Source organism: Cydia amplana, chromosome Z (genome assembly GCF_948474715.1).
Source record: "Cydia amplana chromosome Z, ilCydAmpl1.1, whole genome shotgun sequence".
NCBI classification, from domain to species: Eukaryota; Metazoa; Arthropoda; class Insecta; order Lepidoptera; family Tortricidae; genus Cydia; species Cydia amplana.
Window position 1 is genome coordinate 23,754,643 of NC_086096.1, and position 14,848 is coordinate 23,769,490.

Here is a 14,848-nt window from a genome sequence, read left to right on the forward strand (position 1 = left end):
TTTCTTTAAGATTTATACGAATTATGTTGCGAAATTGATTGGTAAGAAAATTATATACTTTTATACAGATAAATATCGATTTAAAAATCGAGCAATCATAAATCTCATGCTTCGATAAGAGATGTTGCTAAATAGCAGCTACGAGATGTAGCTAGGAATGGTTCAAAGGGCAAAGATACGTATCGACTTGTCGAAACCAACGCAAGCCAAAACAGGCGGCAAATGGTAAAAATCGTCTTCCAAAGTTATACGACACGGTTTTGAACAAAAATTAACATTGTATAATTCAAAACTATTGAAAATAATTCAAGACGCGTTTCCCTGAAACGTTAAATTATGACAGCTGTCAGAATTCCACGGAATTAAAAATTAAGTTTACTATGGATATCTTGTGCGAAATAAAACCTTTTTTATATTAAAAAATAGACTACAAGAGTCGGTTTTACAATGAACACTTAGAATTTTAGCCATGTAGGTACCTAGGTATTATTATGAGTAGTTCGGGATATTTAAACTGAGCGGAAAACTTAATTTATTGTAATTCGCCACAATTGCTTATTATTACTTTGGCAGAAACTGTCCCACTTTTACTGCCATATCTTTCTATTTTCTTCAATAAATCCAATCCGGATATGACGTGCCCAAACACTACGTGCTTTCCGTCTAGCCAATCAGTTCTGAAACAAACATACAATACACCGTGTTTTTATTGAATTTCGTTATATTCGGGGTATGGTTATAGTATTTTATGCAACCGTTGTTTAAGAGGGGTCAAAAAAGGCGAGTGGCGTGAGTAACAATTTGAAGCGAAGCCGAAAATTGTTAATAAAGACGCCACGAGTATTTTTTGACTCAGTTAAACAACGTTGCATACAATACTTTTTCTACGACCAAGCACTTTGAAAAAAAATTGTAAATTTAACAAATATTTTTCTTTCAACAAAAATAATACTTTAAACAAGTGGAATCATATAGGACATATGTAGGTAAACAAACCAAAAGCTAAGATACGCGACCCGGCCACCGCGCCCCGCGCCCCACGGCCGGTTGGTCAGCGACACCTTCTTGTAACTCATGAGGCCCTGGTACTTGCTCTTAGTTAAATTACAATTTTGGACAGTTTTTTTCTCGATTTTGGCCACAGTAGCCTATGGAGACTAACAAGCAACGCTAAGCGGTGTTCGTAGTCTATGGATCTTGCTATATTACGGGTGTCACATGCGCGTTTCTGACTTCTGAAGCAATTTTATTGTTTCTACTAGTTAGTACTCATCTGTCAGAGATGACAATTAAAATTAGGTTGGCAACAATGTATTTCATACAATGTTTTTTAAGTGGTAAATACACGAAGTATCGTAAAAGTACCAAAAAGATACTGCGTGTATGCACAGATACTTTTTTGGTGAATAGACTAAAGACTTGTCTTGACAACTATAACATAGGGGTTTAAAGGTGTGTGTACGACCTTTTAAATGACAAATAAAAGTACGGGAGTAGAAAAAGTACCTAATAAAAGTTAGTACGTCTACTAAATGGCATACATAACTAAATAGCATATCTAATTAAAATACAATAGTACATTATTGTCAAGGTTCGGAAGTAGCTACTTGCTGGCTGAGGATTCGTTTTACAGAAGCTTCATTCTAATTTTTACAGAAAAAAGTAAAACCAGCCGCTTGAACTAATTACTCCATAAGATTTAACGTAGAAAGTCCGACAAAATGAGGGCAGCACCAGTCATGCACATAGCGAATAGGTACCTATAGTATAAATATTATAATAAAGTAGTATAACTAAAGCTGGTCAAGCAAATCTTGTCAGTAAAAAAAGGCGCCAAATTCAAATTTTCTATGGGACGATATCCCTTCGCGCCTACATTTTTCAAATTTGCCGCCTCTTTCTACTGACAAGATCTGCTTGACCAGCTACATCAAAACATTATAACTACGTATCACTTATTATTTTAGGTTTCTCTTATCTCTCAGAGACGCATTGACTTTCATTTTTAACCGACTTCCAAATCTAAAAGGAGGAGGTTATCAATTCGGTTGTATGTTTTTTTTTTATTTTATTTTTTTTTATGTTTGTTACTCCATATCTCCGTCATTACTGGACCGATTTTGAAAATTATTTTTTTGATTGAATGTATATGCATACAGATTGGTCCCGTTTTTGTCAAAACCCAGTTCTGATGATGGGATCCATGAGGAATCGAGGGAACTCCTCAAATCTTAAAGGCACACATATAGTGATTTTTGTATTTTTATCAACAAATCAAGCATATACATTCAAAAAAGTGACATTTGATGAAGTGGAACTGCTGATGATGATCAGAACGGAACTCTTCAACGATGCATAGCACACGTCTGACGATTTGTCCTCTTCGTTATGTTTGTTAAGCAAGTTAAGTTTTTAAGCTACATTTTTGTCAAGCTCGAGTGCTGATGATGGGATCCATGGGGAATCGAGGGAACTCCTCAAATCTTAAAGGCATGCGTATAGAGATTTTTGTATTTTCATCAACAAATCAAGCATATACATAAAAAAAAGTGACATTTGATGAAGTGGAACTGCTGATGATGATCAGAACAGAACTCCTCAACGACGCATAGTACACGTTTTGTGATTTTCAATTTTGATTTTGACTTGGATTGGGCCCCGGACTCCGGACTCGGGCCCGTACTCGGACTCGGACCCAGACCCGGACCTTGACCCGGAAAACCACTATGATACCTAAACTAAATCAACCACTATGATTACCATAAAATGTATACATATTACCAAATAAAGTATAAGCACCGTTAAGTGGGTTAGGCTAGTAGTTAGAGAAGTCGGTTTTTTAGGGTTCCGTAGCCAAATGGCAAAAAACGGAACCCTTATAGATTCGTCATGTCTGTCTGTCTGTCCGTCTGTCCGTCCGTATGTCACAGCCACTTTTCTCCGAAACTATAAGAACTATACTGTTGAAACTTGGTAAGTAGATGTATTCTGTGAACCGCATTAAGATTTTCACACAAAAATAGAAAAAAAACAATAAATTTTTGGGGTTCCCCATACTTCGAACTGAAACTAAAAAAAAAAATTTTCATCAAACCCATACGTGTGGGGTATCTATGGATAGGTCTTCAAAAATGATATTGAGGTTTCTAATATCATTTTTTTCTAAACTGAATAGTTTGCGCGAGAGACACTTCCAAAGTGATAAAATGTGTGTCCCCCCCCCTGTAACTTCTAAAATAAGAGAATGATAAAACTAAAAAAAATATATGATGTACACTACCATGTAAACTTCCACCGAAAATTGGTTTGAACGAGATCTAGTAAGTAGTTTTTTTTTTATACGTCATAAATCGCCTAAATACGGAACCCTTCATGGGCGAGTCCGACTCGCACTTGGCCGCTTTTTTCTATTAAAGATTATTGAGAGTACGAATTATTTAATTTAAAACAAATCAATGCTAATTTAGGTTTCGGGCCATACAAACTCAATAAACTATATGTGCTATGAAACCTGTACATGTAATTGATAAACGCGAGTTATTTTGATGTTAGTTTAGCGCTTTCCGTATTTTATCTTTAATTATCGATAACCTGAAATATATTTATGAATATGAATATCAGTGTTATAGGAATAACTCACAACCTCCTTATTCATACAACTTTACAAGCCTCAATTAGTTAAGTCATGATTTATCTCTTTCTTACAAATTCATAAGTCAGAATGACAGATTAAGACAAACGATTAATAGCTAATTGAGACTTGTAGCGCTTTTATGAATAACGCCAAATTATTATTTTTACCACACCAATAAATTATTGGTAAAGGCTCTCGTGATTGTTCAAAAACAGATAGCAAAGTTGCATTTTATTCACATGTGAGGCAAAGTAATCAAATGCAAATTTTGAGTTGTTTTCTTATGTTTGCTGGTAGAATTTACTTTTAAATGATGATTTGCAATGGATTACTTTGCCGCACATGTGAATAAAATGCAACTTTCTTATCATTTTTTAAACAATCAAGAAAGCCTTTACCGGCCGGTGCGATGAAAAATATTTTGCCATATTCTTACTTTGCAGTGCAGAGGAAAAACTGAGACCCATTGGAGTTTGGACCAGAATTAGCCATACTCAGCACGCCAGGTCCTGAATGCTTGAGTGTAAAATTTTCGTCATCAAATTTTCTCCCATAAATAGATTTTCCACCAGTGCCATTATGATTCGTGAAATCTCCACCTTGACACATCTGATTTATATTAGTTAAGGTTTAAAAGGTTTGTAGTTTCTAATACACAACTTAAACGGTATCGCTGCTTGTATACTAACAATACCATAGAATTCGCGAAAGCAGAATATTTTTTATCTTTCAGCAGATGGACTTTCTCAGCAGAGCTTGGCAGAGCGCTGGAGTATCAATCCAGAGGCCGTGAGTTCAAGTCTCATCCAAGGCAGTCATTTTTTCCACTTTCAAATTTATTCTAAGCTTAATACGAAAGTGGACGCCCCGCGCGAAATCGCATTTTCATACAAACGTAGGTAGTCCTCATTTTTCTCTCTGTATATTAACATTATTGAAAATATCAACCACGGCTATATTGTTGTTGAATACAAACAGAAGGGCTTTTTTTTTCTTAAATATCGTATTTGATTTTTTTCGAATTTTTTATTACTATAACACAAATAGAAACAACTATGAAATCAGTTCTTCGCTCCTAATTTTTACAATAATCAAAAATCTAAAAAAGTCAATCATAGCTTTTGTTAATATACATGAATGACATGAAATGATAAGCATATTTTCCATAATATTAATATCCATAGAGGAAAATGGGGACTATGTTTATTTGGTCCCCTTTCCTCTTAATAGCATAGCATTTCTGCTTGTTAAAAATTAATTTATTTCATTTGTTTTGGGATTTTGAGATAGTCACAACCACAACGTGTTTTTTACTCAATTCGTCTGTTGTCTCTCCACTAATAGTGCAAACTTCAAAATTCTTAAATTTAAGTAAAGGATACAAAATCGGGTATTATTCGATGGAAACTGCTGCCTTGGTACCCAAACCCTTTCTCGTGCGTACACAAAGCTCTAAAGTTCTCAGCAGTTTTGGGCACAACATCAGCTCGTAGCATAATAATTATCCGTCCAAGTTCCTGCTTTGAGACACTTATGTCGAAATATACTTGAGGATTCCGTTTCTCTGCAGGTTTGGCCGGAATCTGAAAATTAATAATAATTTGTTGTTATATCTATCTAACAGATGGCTATAATTGAGTATATTTATGGTATTTATCCAAACATTTGTGGCTTAAATTTAAAGTTAAGTACTTATCGCTTTTGAAAAATAAGAAAGTAAGGTAGTGATTACAACCATACTATGGTAATGACACTAATAACTCTTTAACACTCTTGCATATTAGTAGAGATGCAACGGATAGTTGTTTGGCCGGATACCGGATACCGGATATCCGGCTTGGACACTGGCCGAATATCCGGTATCCGGCCGCCGGATATTCGACCGGCGGAACTATACCTATATTTTGAGTTTTGCAGGTGCGCGTCGTGCAGGTTTCGACCTGTTTCGTAGTGAACGTTCGCGCGGACACATTTCTAGGATCGTAACGAGTTTTATCATGTCATTACGTAGTAAGTTCGTTTATAGTTACAAGTGCGCGCGCGTATTTTTGTGTAAACAAATAAGTGTATTGTGTGACATTGGTTACGTATTCATTTCTATCTACTGTGTCGTTAGCATTATGACCGTGACTGTTTTTTAGATTCCATTTTTTACCCCAAAATCGTCCAAAATGTATTAATTTTACTATCCGGTATCCGGCCGGATAGTAGATCACTATCCGGTATCCGGCCAGATACTAAAATAACGGCCGGATAGGCCGGATACCGGATAGTAACCGGATATCCGGTGCATCTCTACATATTAGCGATAAAGAGGCAGGTAACTAAATTTCGATTATGCTCTCAGTAAACAAACCGCCTTGATGCGTCATAATTTATTATCTGTGTGTGACAAAAGTAACTTGAAAATTAATAAATAAGTTACTAGGGGTAAAAGTTGCTAAATACTCTTATTTTATAAAGACCAACATTAAATTTTTCACTGGTTTTTGAAATCCACCCTACACCTACAGTTATAACAAACCCTTTATCTACATAACAGAAGTTTGTAGTGGACACCTTGATATCTTAAAGTGCTATAAATAGTTTCAATTCTTCTCTGTTCTTCTCTCTGAGAAATAAATCCACCACAGTTACCACCAACAGTAACAGGTGGGAAAATTACTACCGTAGATAACCAATATTGTTCACTCTGTGTGTCCACACAGCGGGCAGGGGCGTGTGCCGTTCCGTCTATTGTATATAAATATTAAAATATTGAAAACATTATTTAGTATGAGATGAAACTTACTATGTTAGCCTGAGATACAGACACCTCTTGCGCTTCGTCTTCTGCACCATCTTTGGCTAAAGGCAGTGTTTCTCCAGCATGTTTTTGGAGCCATGTATCTTCTGACCAGACAGGGCGAGTTGACCCTTCCTTTATGCGCTGTGGTGCTGCTATATTTACTCGGACTGTGCGTCCAAACAGCTCGGAATCATTCTGCAAATACCAATAGTACAATATATCATATGCAGATTATTACATATTGCATTATTGATAATCAGCATTTTTTTTATAGATAAAGTGTCCCTTAGCCACATCAAGTGCTAATGAAGTCATGACCTAACACACTGTCTATTTTTGGCATAAAAAGAATGATACTAACAGATATTAAAATATATTTTTAAACTACCATCATTCTTCATCTTGTTTAATATCAAATTACCTGAACCTACCAACATTTAGTTATTGCCCTCCCTGCAAATGGTCATGGCTAAAGTGCAATTGTACAGGCCATAAGATTCTCAAATCAAAACTCTATTATTAAAATGTTACTCTGACTATATACACGGTGTGGCCTATAACATGAGCAATATTTAAACTGTAGGCTGTACTTCTCAAACTAACCAACATTTGTTCAGCAACTTTTAAAAATTATGAAGTCTTTAGAGTTCCCATTTCCATACAAATTATATATTTCAATGTACACTGTCATCAGTGTAATTGATGTTGCTTGTCACATTTTAAACATTACAAAATTCGCAATACAATGCATCTTAGAATAAACTTTAAAGTGTTCTAAAAATCAATAATCAAGTTATATTTAAAAGTTGCTGAACAAATGCTGGGTAGTGAGGAGTACTGAGCAAATGAGGAGTACAGCCTACATTTTAATTTTTGCTAGTATTACAGGCCACACCTGGTATACTAAAACTACTAGCAGAGGTTATTTAAACTAGTAGGGTTCCATATGTCCAGTCAGCATCAAATAGATAGTCACAGCCAAAATGACCAAACATAATGTAACAAAGGTGCATTACTATATATTTCGCCACTTTGGCTGTGATGCTTTGAGATTCCTAAACTGTTGTCTGCTATAACATTTTGCTGTTCTTCTTATCTTTCCCAACCCCTATTTTAAGGCCCAGGCAAACCAATTATAGCAGTAGGAAAGTTAATTTACTTGACATTATGTGACTTTGTTAAGGTTGTCATAAATACCAACCTTTGGTTTTGTTGAAATAAGGTTAACCCGGGTGTAGGGGGAACATGCTGGCAGAAAAGCCACACATTGTCAGGAAACTAGTCTTAAAAGATTTAAGTAACAACCATGTGACTTTATATCAGGTCAATAAGGTACAAACATTTTGTATCTACAGTACACTGGCTAAACAACTGAGTCATGTGTTTTTCTTGTTTATTTGTATGAAGAACCATTAACCCTCAGTTGTGTTCTAACATGTAGTATTAAGTAGTAAGTCAATAGTACGATACCGAAGGTATGTAGATAGCATAATAACATTAGTATGCCCAAACTATAAAATAAACGATCATACCACTTACCATGTTATCGATGGCAGCCAAAGCATCCTCGGCGTTCTCAAATTCAATAAACGCAAAACCTCTGTGCTTCTCAGTTTCATAATCCAGTGGTATTTGGACATCAACAAGCTCTCCGAAGGGCACAAACGCAGCGTTAAGAATTTTCTCATTTACTTCCTCAGACAAGCCACCGACATAAATTGTGCGCTTAGAATTAGGTTTGCTTGTCATTTTAATTACAGTTTTTGACACGTGACTACCTCAAATAAAACAACGAGCCAATTTAGACTCAGAATAGTCTCTTTTAGCGCACAAAAGATGTACTTAATGGGAATATGTAGTTTCGGTGTTGATAATGATTTATAATAATAATTATGACATGCAATGCATGACGCCGCCGGCCATTTTTTTTTCTTCGATTCGCAGTTGTCATTTCGGTTAATGGACAGCCAAGCAACGCACAATCCAATAATCAGGAAAAAAGGATGTAGATCAAACTGACCAAACCTTATAAAACACACATTGTTGAGTCGCGCATTTGGTTTTAGCCCTGCCGCGCCCTTTAAAATCTGGTTAAAAACGATATTTTAACGATTTAATATAATAGTTTGTTAGAGTAAGGCCAAGAAAGTCTGCAATGCAGCGTAATAGCACAATAATTTGACAGCTAATTAAAAAACTATTTTTATTAGCCATAGAAGGTAGCATCCTATAGAAGTGGTCTACGCGTGCCTCCGTGAGGGACAAAACATATAAATTCGACCAATCATAGCATCGCATTGCGCCGCTATGATTGGTCGAATTTATTTGTTATGGTGGGCAACAAATGAATTCGACCAATCACGGTCGTCAATTTACGGTGGGGAATAAAACAAGATGTGAGACTGTGACAAGGACAAACAATAATAGCGCTTTCGCTGCTACACCTACTGAAAGATACATAAGACTATCCCGTTCTGTCAGTTATCCCCACCACTCATGCCCAATCCAGTTATACTAGATTCATATATGTTATTAGCAGTCACTAAACGTCATTCGTTTCAAACTTTAAATATTCGTTGTGATTTGGGATAAATGGGAAAACATGATGATACCTTACAAAACCGGTGTGCGGAAGTTACTTTTCCGTATTACGAATAAATTATATATGTACTAGTAAAAAATAAGCACGAGGCGATTCAACCTCGAAAACGATAATGTTCACAAAATTTGGAGGGAATGACGGGTAAGTGGAATCTGTGGAATGAAACATCTTAATCATAGATATAATATTTGTAATATTTGTATATAATATGTGTATTTATGGCTCCTCTACACGATGGCCCAGCGCCGGCCACTCCAAGGGACGCATTTATGCCGTAGAGGGAGCAAGTGATATTGCTATCTCATTCTACCGCATGGCTGCGTCCCTTGGAGTGGCCGGCGCTGGCCCATCGTGTAGAGGAGCCATAAATAAGGAGTCTAAGCCAGTGAAAGCATATAACTGGAAACCGCCTTTGGGAACATTACCGTTCAAATTCTCGGGCCAAATTAGCACACATACACAATTACGCCTACATTTAAATAAGACGATACGTTTACAGAGCCTGTCTCTATTACACTAACGTACACAGCTAAGTGTAGATGAAATGCATATAATGTCAATAACTACCAATCAGCGACATTAATCCGCTAATAACCTTCTTGCTGTACGTACTGGCCGCTGAGAGTTCGCGGTTCATATTTGATTAGAATATAACTTGGACAGGGATAGGTTTATGCCATACATTGAAGAACCAGTCAAATAATTCACGTATAATAATTTAATGCAGATTAAAAGATAACTAGTTATAATGTTGTTATGAAATTAAATGTCAGACTAACTTGAGGTGGCGCTTTACGTGCCACCACCTCTTAAAGTTACCTCTCATATTTTTCCCTTTTATTAATTCACCAACGATGTACCGACTACAATTTATTAGCCCTAGTGATTCTTCATAATCCAAATACTGTGCACAAGTGTTATCTCGGTCATTTTCGTGCTATAATTAGTAAAAACTGAATAAAACTAGTGCCGCTTTGGATAAGTGTATTGTGACATTACGCTCGTATTTCCACTTCATTTGCTTACATTTTTGGAAAAACGTGACAAGGACGTGTTATCTTTCGGTTGAAGTGAAAAGTGCACTTATTCAACAGACTTTAGTGCAATTATTATTATAACCTACAATAAGTGACGCCAAAATATTACTATTATTCGCGCCTCCCACCAACCACGCCCACTGAAATTTGATTTTAACGCCATCTAGCGCAATAACTCCAAGCTACATTTGCAGTATTTAAACTTGTCCCACTTACAGCAACCAACCAACTTAAGTAAAAACTAGCTTCGCCGTTAGAGGGCGCCTACATTATTGATTGAAAGCTTATACAATACAATATTATCAAGATGCTGTGTGGAGATTGCAAAAAACATTTGAAGGGCGATATCGTGGCGTGCTCAACATGCCACAAAAAATATCACTCATACTGCGTTAAGTTAACTCGAGAGGAAAGTAAGTTAATGAAGTCGAACGACAATAAATACGTTTGTCAACCCTGCAAAGCGAGCAAAGTAACAAACGGAAAAACACCAACCCGCAACTGCTCACCCGAAAAACAGCCGGCGGCGGCGCCGTCCGGCTCAAAACCAGACGATGAATGTGCTACTAGGGATTTCTTAAACTCTGCACAGAACCTAGCATCGATGTCTGTTCCCAACGAGGTTCTATCTTCTTTTACAACAGCCCTTCAGCAGATGCAACGCGTCTTTGACACGATGACAAAAGAGATGAATGCGTTCACTACATCGCTAAATAGCACGTCAGAGGACGTGGCTATGTTTCGAAACGAAATCTCGGAAATGAAAAGCCAGCTGAAAGAACTTGATTTTTATAAATCTGAGGTTAAAAATCTTCGCACTGAAATAGTCGAGCTGCGCCAGGAACTGGAAAATAAGGAACAGCGCCATCTGCTTAAGAACATAGAAATTACAGGTCTTACTGAAAACAACGGCGAGAACTTATATCAAATAGTTCACACTATCTGCGCCAAAATTGGTATTGAACTCGACTCCCGTGACGTGGACGATGTGCGGCGTGTGGGCCAGCGCGGCGGTGGCGCGAGCAGCGGCGGCGGTGGCGTGGGCGGCGTCGAGCGGCCACGACCCGTCGTGCTGACGCTGACTAGGCGCGCCCCGCGTGACCAGGTCCTACGCGCCGCCAGAGTGCGCCGCGGGCTCACCACCGACATGCTCGATATACCAGGAAACTCTCGTCGCGTGTATTTAAATGAACACCTTACCAAATCGAACAGGGTTCTGTTCAGTAAAGCTCGAGCCGCTGGAGCTCAGCTTAACTTCAAATTCGTGTGGACCTCCAACGGTACCATATACATGCGTCGCTCCGAAACCAGTTCGATAGTACGAATATCTTCGGAAACAATGCTGGACAAGTTAGCCAAGGGACAGGGACCGGCACCAAATAGCCAATCGGAGCCGTTTCGAGACATGCCTTATTAGTAGCGGCTTTATAAGTGTAATAATTTTATTACTAATTTATGTCATGACAAAAATAAGTCAACACATACTTTTATTAATATATTTTAGTTTAAGCGTTATTCTCCAGTCACTTTATAGATCTCAAAAATATCTGTCTCGTGCAAAAACTTATCATAAAACTAGTATAGTGCTATGTAATAATATTACAGCATGCCAAGATTACTTACATCAATGTGTTAAGATGCTTATTTTTAATGTTAATTGTAAACCCTGGTCAACCGTCCTAAAGACAATCCTAAGGAAAACTATAAAACTACATTTTTCACGCCACATATATCATTTACATATTACTTACAATCAAGTTACATTATTATTACATTCAGTAACCTGTGTAATTAATCTAGATTCAACCTTTTTAATCTTGCTGGTAAAATATATAAATGTCACCATGATTCATATCATATGTCTTATGGTTTATCTGAATTCTTATATCGTGACTTTCATGACAAAACTGTCTTGTTTTAGATCTCAAAAATACCTGTACCGTGCATTTCCTCGTTTCCTTAGTGTAATATTTAAGGAAGATTTTAAATTACCGAGCCATTGTCATACACCTAATTATTTATACATGTTAGCCGCTATTAAGTTATATTGTACATCGTATGCGTATGTTGTGTGCACAATAGTTTTCAAAGGTATATTCGTATTACACGTTCTTAGTCAAGTCGAAAGTAAACAATCTAAGAACTCTATTATTTCAACACGGAAAACTGTTTTTTTCTTTTTTGAATATGTTTAGAGCTGAACTGGCAAACGATTTAGACTCTGTAATAAATATACCTTGTCATGAAATTCCATCCCCGGACTATTGCAAAACTGTATTTAAGCAAAAAAGGAACTTCAAAGTCTTAACTTTTAATATTCGAAGTATTAATAAAAATTTTGACCTATTTCTCCTTAACATACACCGAACAAATATTGAATTTGACGTCTTAGTTCTGACGGAATGTAGAATACAAGATACTTTAACTGTAGATCAGATACCAGGATATTCCTCTTTTTATACAAAACACAACATAAATCAAAATGGCGGTGTCATAGCGTATGTCAGAGACTACTGGAACGCGACCGTTTCTGAACCCCGTTTTAAAGAAGCTTGTTGTTTATTAATAGATATCCCAAATCAGGCCACAATTCTAGGTTTATACAGATCTCCATCCTTTAAATGCACGAATAGCTTCCTTCTGGACTTAGAACAGACACTTGCCACGCTCCGACATGTAAATCAATTAATTATCACCGGTGACATTAACATTGACATACTATCCTCTAATATCCAGCATAACAATGTTTCAGAATATCTCTGCCTTCTCGCTGAACATGGTCTAGCACCCGCGATCACCTTACCTACGCGTGAACGAGCCTGTTTGGACCACATTTTTATTAAAACTAAACGCTTAGTAACCGGTGTTGTGTGTGAGCTCAATATAACAGATCATAAAGCAGCCGCTATAGAAATTTCATCGCATTTATCATATCACGTTAAAACAGACAGAACTAAAAACGTAGTTGATTATGAAGGTGTCGCCCAGGAGCTTTCAACAACTGACTGGAGTGAAGTTTTAGATGAAAATAACACGAACATCGCAGCCAACACTTTTGTGACAATTATTACCAAGGTTGTGGAAATTAACTCAAAACTGGTAAAAATCCCCCGATCAAAATTCACTTTGAAACCCTGGATGACGCCTGGACTTCTTCGTTGTATCCAACACCGTGACAGGTTACATTTAAAATCAAAACAGTATCCACATGATGCAGTATTGCAATTAACCTACAGTAGATACAAGAACTTCTGCAATAATCTCTTAAAAAAACTAAAAGAACAACACGAAAAACATGAACTCTCTGCTAATAACCATAATACCAAAAAACTATGGAATGTAGTTAAAAATATTTGTAACCTAAATAGACAAAACACTTTACCAATCGAACTTATTTCGCCGCCAAATCCTGAAGAGTCCCTAAATAATTGTAATAGATTCTTTTCATCCGTAGGTCAAAAACTAGCTAGTAATATTATCTCACAATCTGGAACGTCTGAGGAAGACCTAGCGCGTAATCTGCAACTAAGTAATGGAACAGATAAATCCTTTTTTATGCAACCAACTGATTTCAAGGAAATAGATGCCATTATCACACAGCTAAAAGTCGATAGTGCACCAGGCTTGGACGGGATTAATAATAAGCTGATAAAGTATGTTAGAAATTATATTATTGTTCCCTTAACCCACATTTACAATCTCAGCCTTGGCTCCGGATGCTTTCCGGACCAATGGAAAACTGCATCCGTCACTCCTATTCATAAAGAGGGACCAAAGGATATTCCTGGTAACTACAGACCGATATCTCTTCTCAGTGCGTTTTCCAAAATTTTAGAAAAACTAGTTAACAATCGTTTAGTCCATTATCTTGAAAAATTCAGTCTTCTGTCGGATCGACAGTTCGGGTTCAGGCGGAACAAATCTACGGAAGACGCCACATCTGTTCTTATCAATCTAATATCATCCTCCTTGGACAATAACCAAAAATGTATTGGCGTCTTCCTAGATCTTGCTAAAGCATTTGATACTGTGTCTATACCAATTTTACTTCGCAAACTTCAAAATCTGGGCGTGCATGGAGTCCCATTGTCGTGGTTCGCAAGTTACTTGACGGGAAGAATGCAACTTGTCAGGGTAGGATCGTTTAAAAGTTCTACTGAACAGGTTAAATTCGGAGTTCCGCAAGGAAGTATTCTTGGCCCCACTCTTTTTACGATATACATGAATGACGTCCTCAATCTCAAAATTCCAAATGCTGAAATTCTGTGCTATGCAGACGATACGGTAATACTTTTTAATGATACATGCTGGAAAGACGCAGTCACCACAACAGAAAGGGGCATGCAAATAGCATCTAACTGGTTCCGTGCCAATCTCCTAACCCTGAACTGCAACAAGACTAAGTTCCTCTGTTTTCACAAAACCGCCTCGTCACAACCATCTTTCAACCCTACAATAAAAATCCACTCATGTACTGACTTTCCCACAAACCCCTGCAGCTGTAATTCTATTGAGAAAACTAATGTTATAAAATATCTTGGTCTTTTAGTTGACGAAAACCTGAACTTTAAACACCATATTCATAATCTCTCCGGAAGAATCAGAAAGTCAATATATATATTCAAAAAACTCCGTAATTCAGCAGATGAATCCCTATTAAAAATGATTTACACTGCGCTTTGTCAGTCTGTGATCAGCTACTGTATTACAGTTTGGGGAAGTGCAGCAAAGACTTGTATGTTGGAAATCGAAAGGGCCCAACGCTCCGTTCTAAAAGTGATGCTCAA

At 37.1% G+C, this 14,848-nt stretch overlaps 2 protein-coding genes across 2 annotated transcripts in view; one reads left to right on the forward strand and one right to left on the reverse strand.

The window, feature by feature from the left end:
* The window catches only part of LOC134661306 (proteasome subunit beta type-6), a 265,514-nt gene that overhangs the window by 58,848 nt on the left and 191,818 nt on the right, over window positions 1–14,848 (forward strand). The gene's annotated exons all lie outside the window — the stretch shown is intronic.
* LOC134661298 (peptidyl-prolyl cis-trans isomerase) lies at window positions 522–8,270 on the reverse strand. Its single transcript, XM_063517296.1, has 5 exons — window positions 7,962–8,270; window positions 6,426–6,617; window positions 5,017–5,217; window positions 4,071–4,243; window positions 522–677 (listed from the first exon to the last, which is right to left on the reverse strand). Exons 1-5 carry the CDS (start codon window positions 8,169–8,171, stop codon window positions 533–535), a joined length of 921 nt encoding a protein of 306 aa, XP_063373366.1. The 5' UTR covers window positions 8,172–8,270; the 3' UTR covers window positions 522–532.

Excerpts from the sequence above, each read along its gene's own strand:
- LOC134661298 (XM_063517296.1), bottom strand. The coding sequence starts at position 8,171 with ATGACAAGCAAACCTAATTCTAAGCGCACAATTTATGTCGGTGGCTTG. Across the intron at positions 6,618-7,961 it reads TGGCTGCCATCGATAACATG|AATGATTCCGAGCTGTTTGG; the intron begins GTAAGTGGTATG and ends TGGTATTTGCAG. Across the intron at positions 4,244-5,016 it reads ATCGAATAATACCCGATTTT|ATGTGTCAAGGTGGAGATTT; the intron begins GTATCCTTTACT and ends AATATAAATCAG.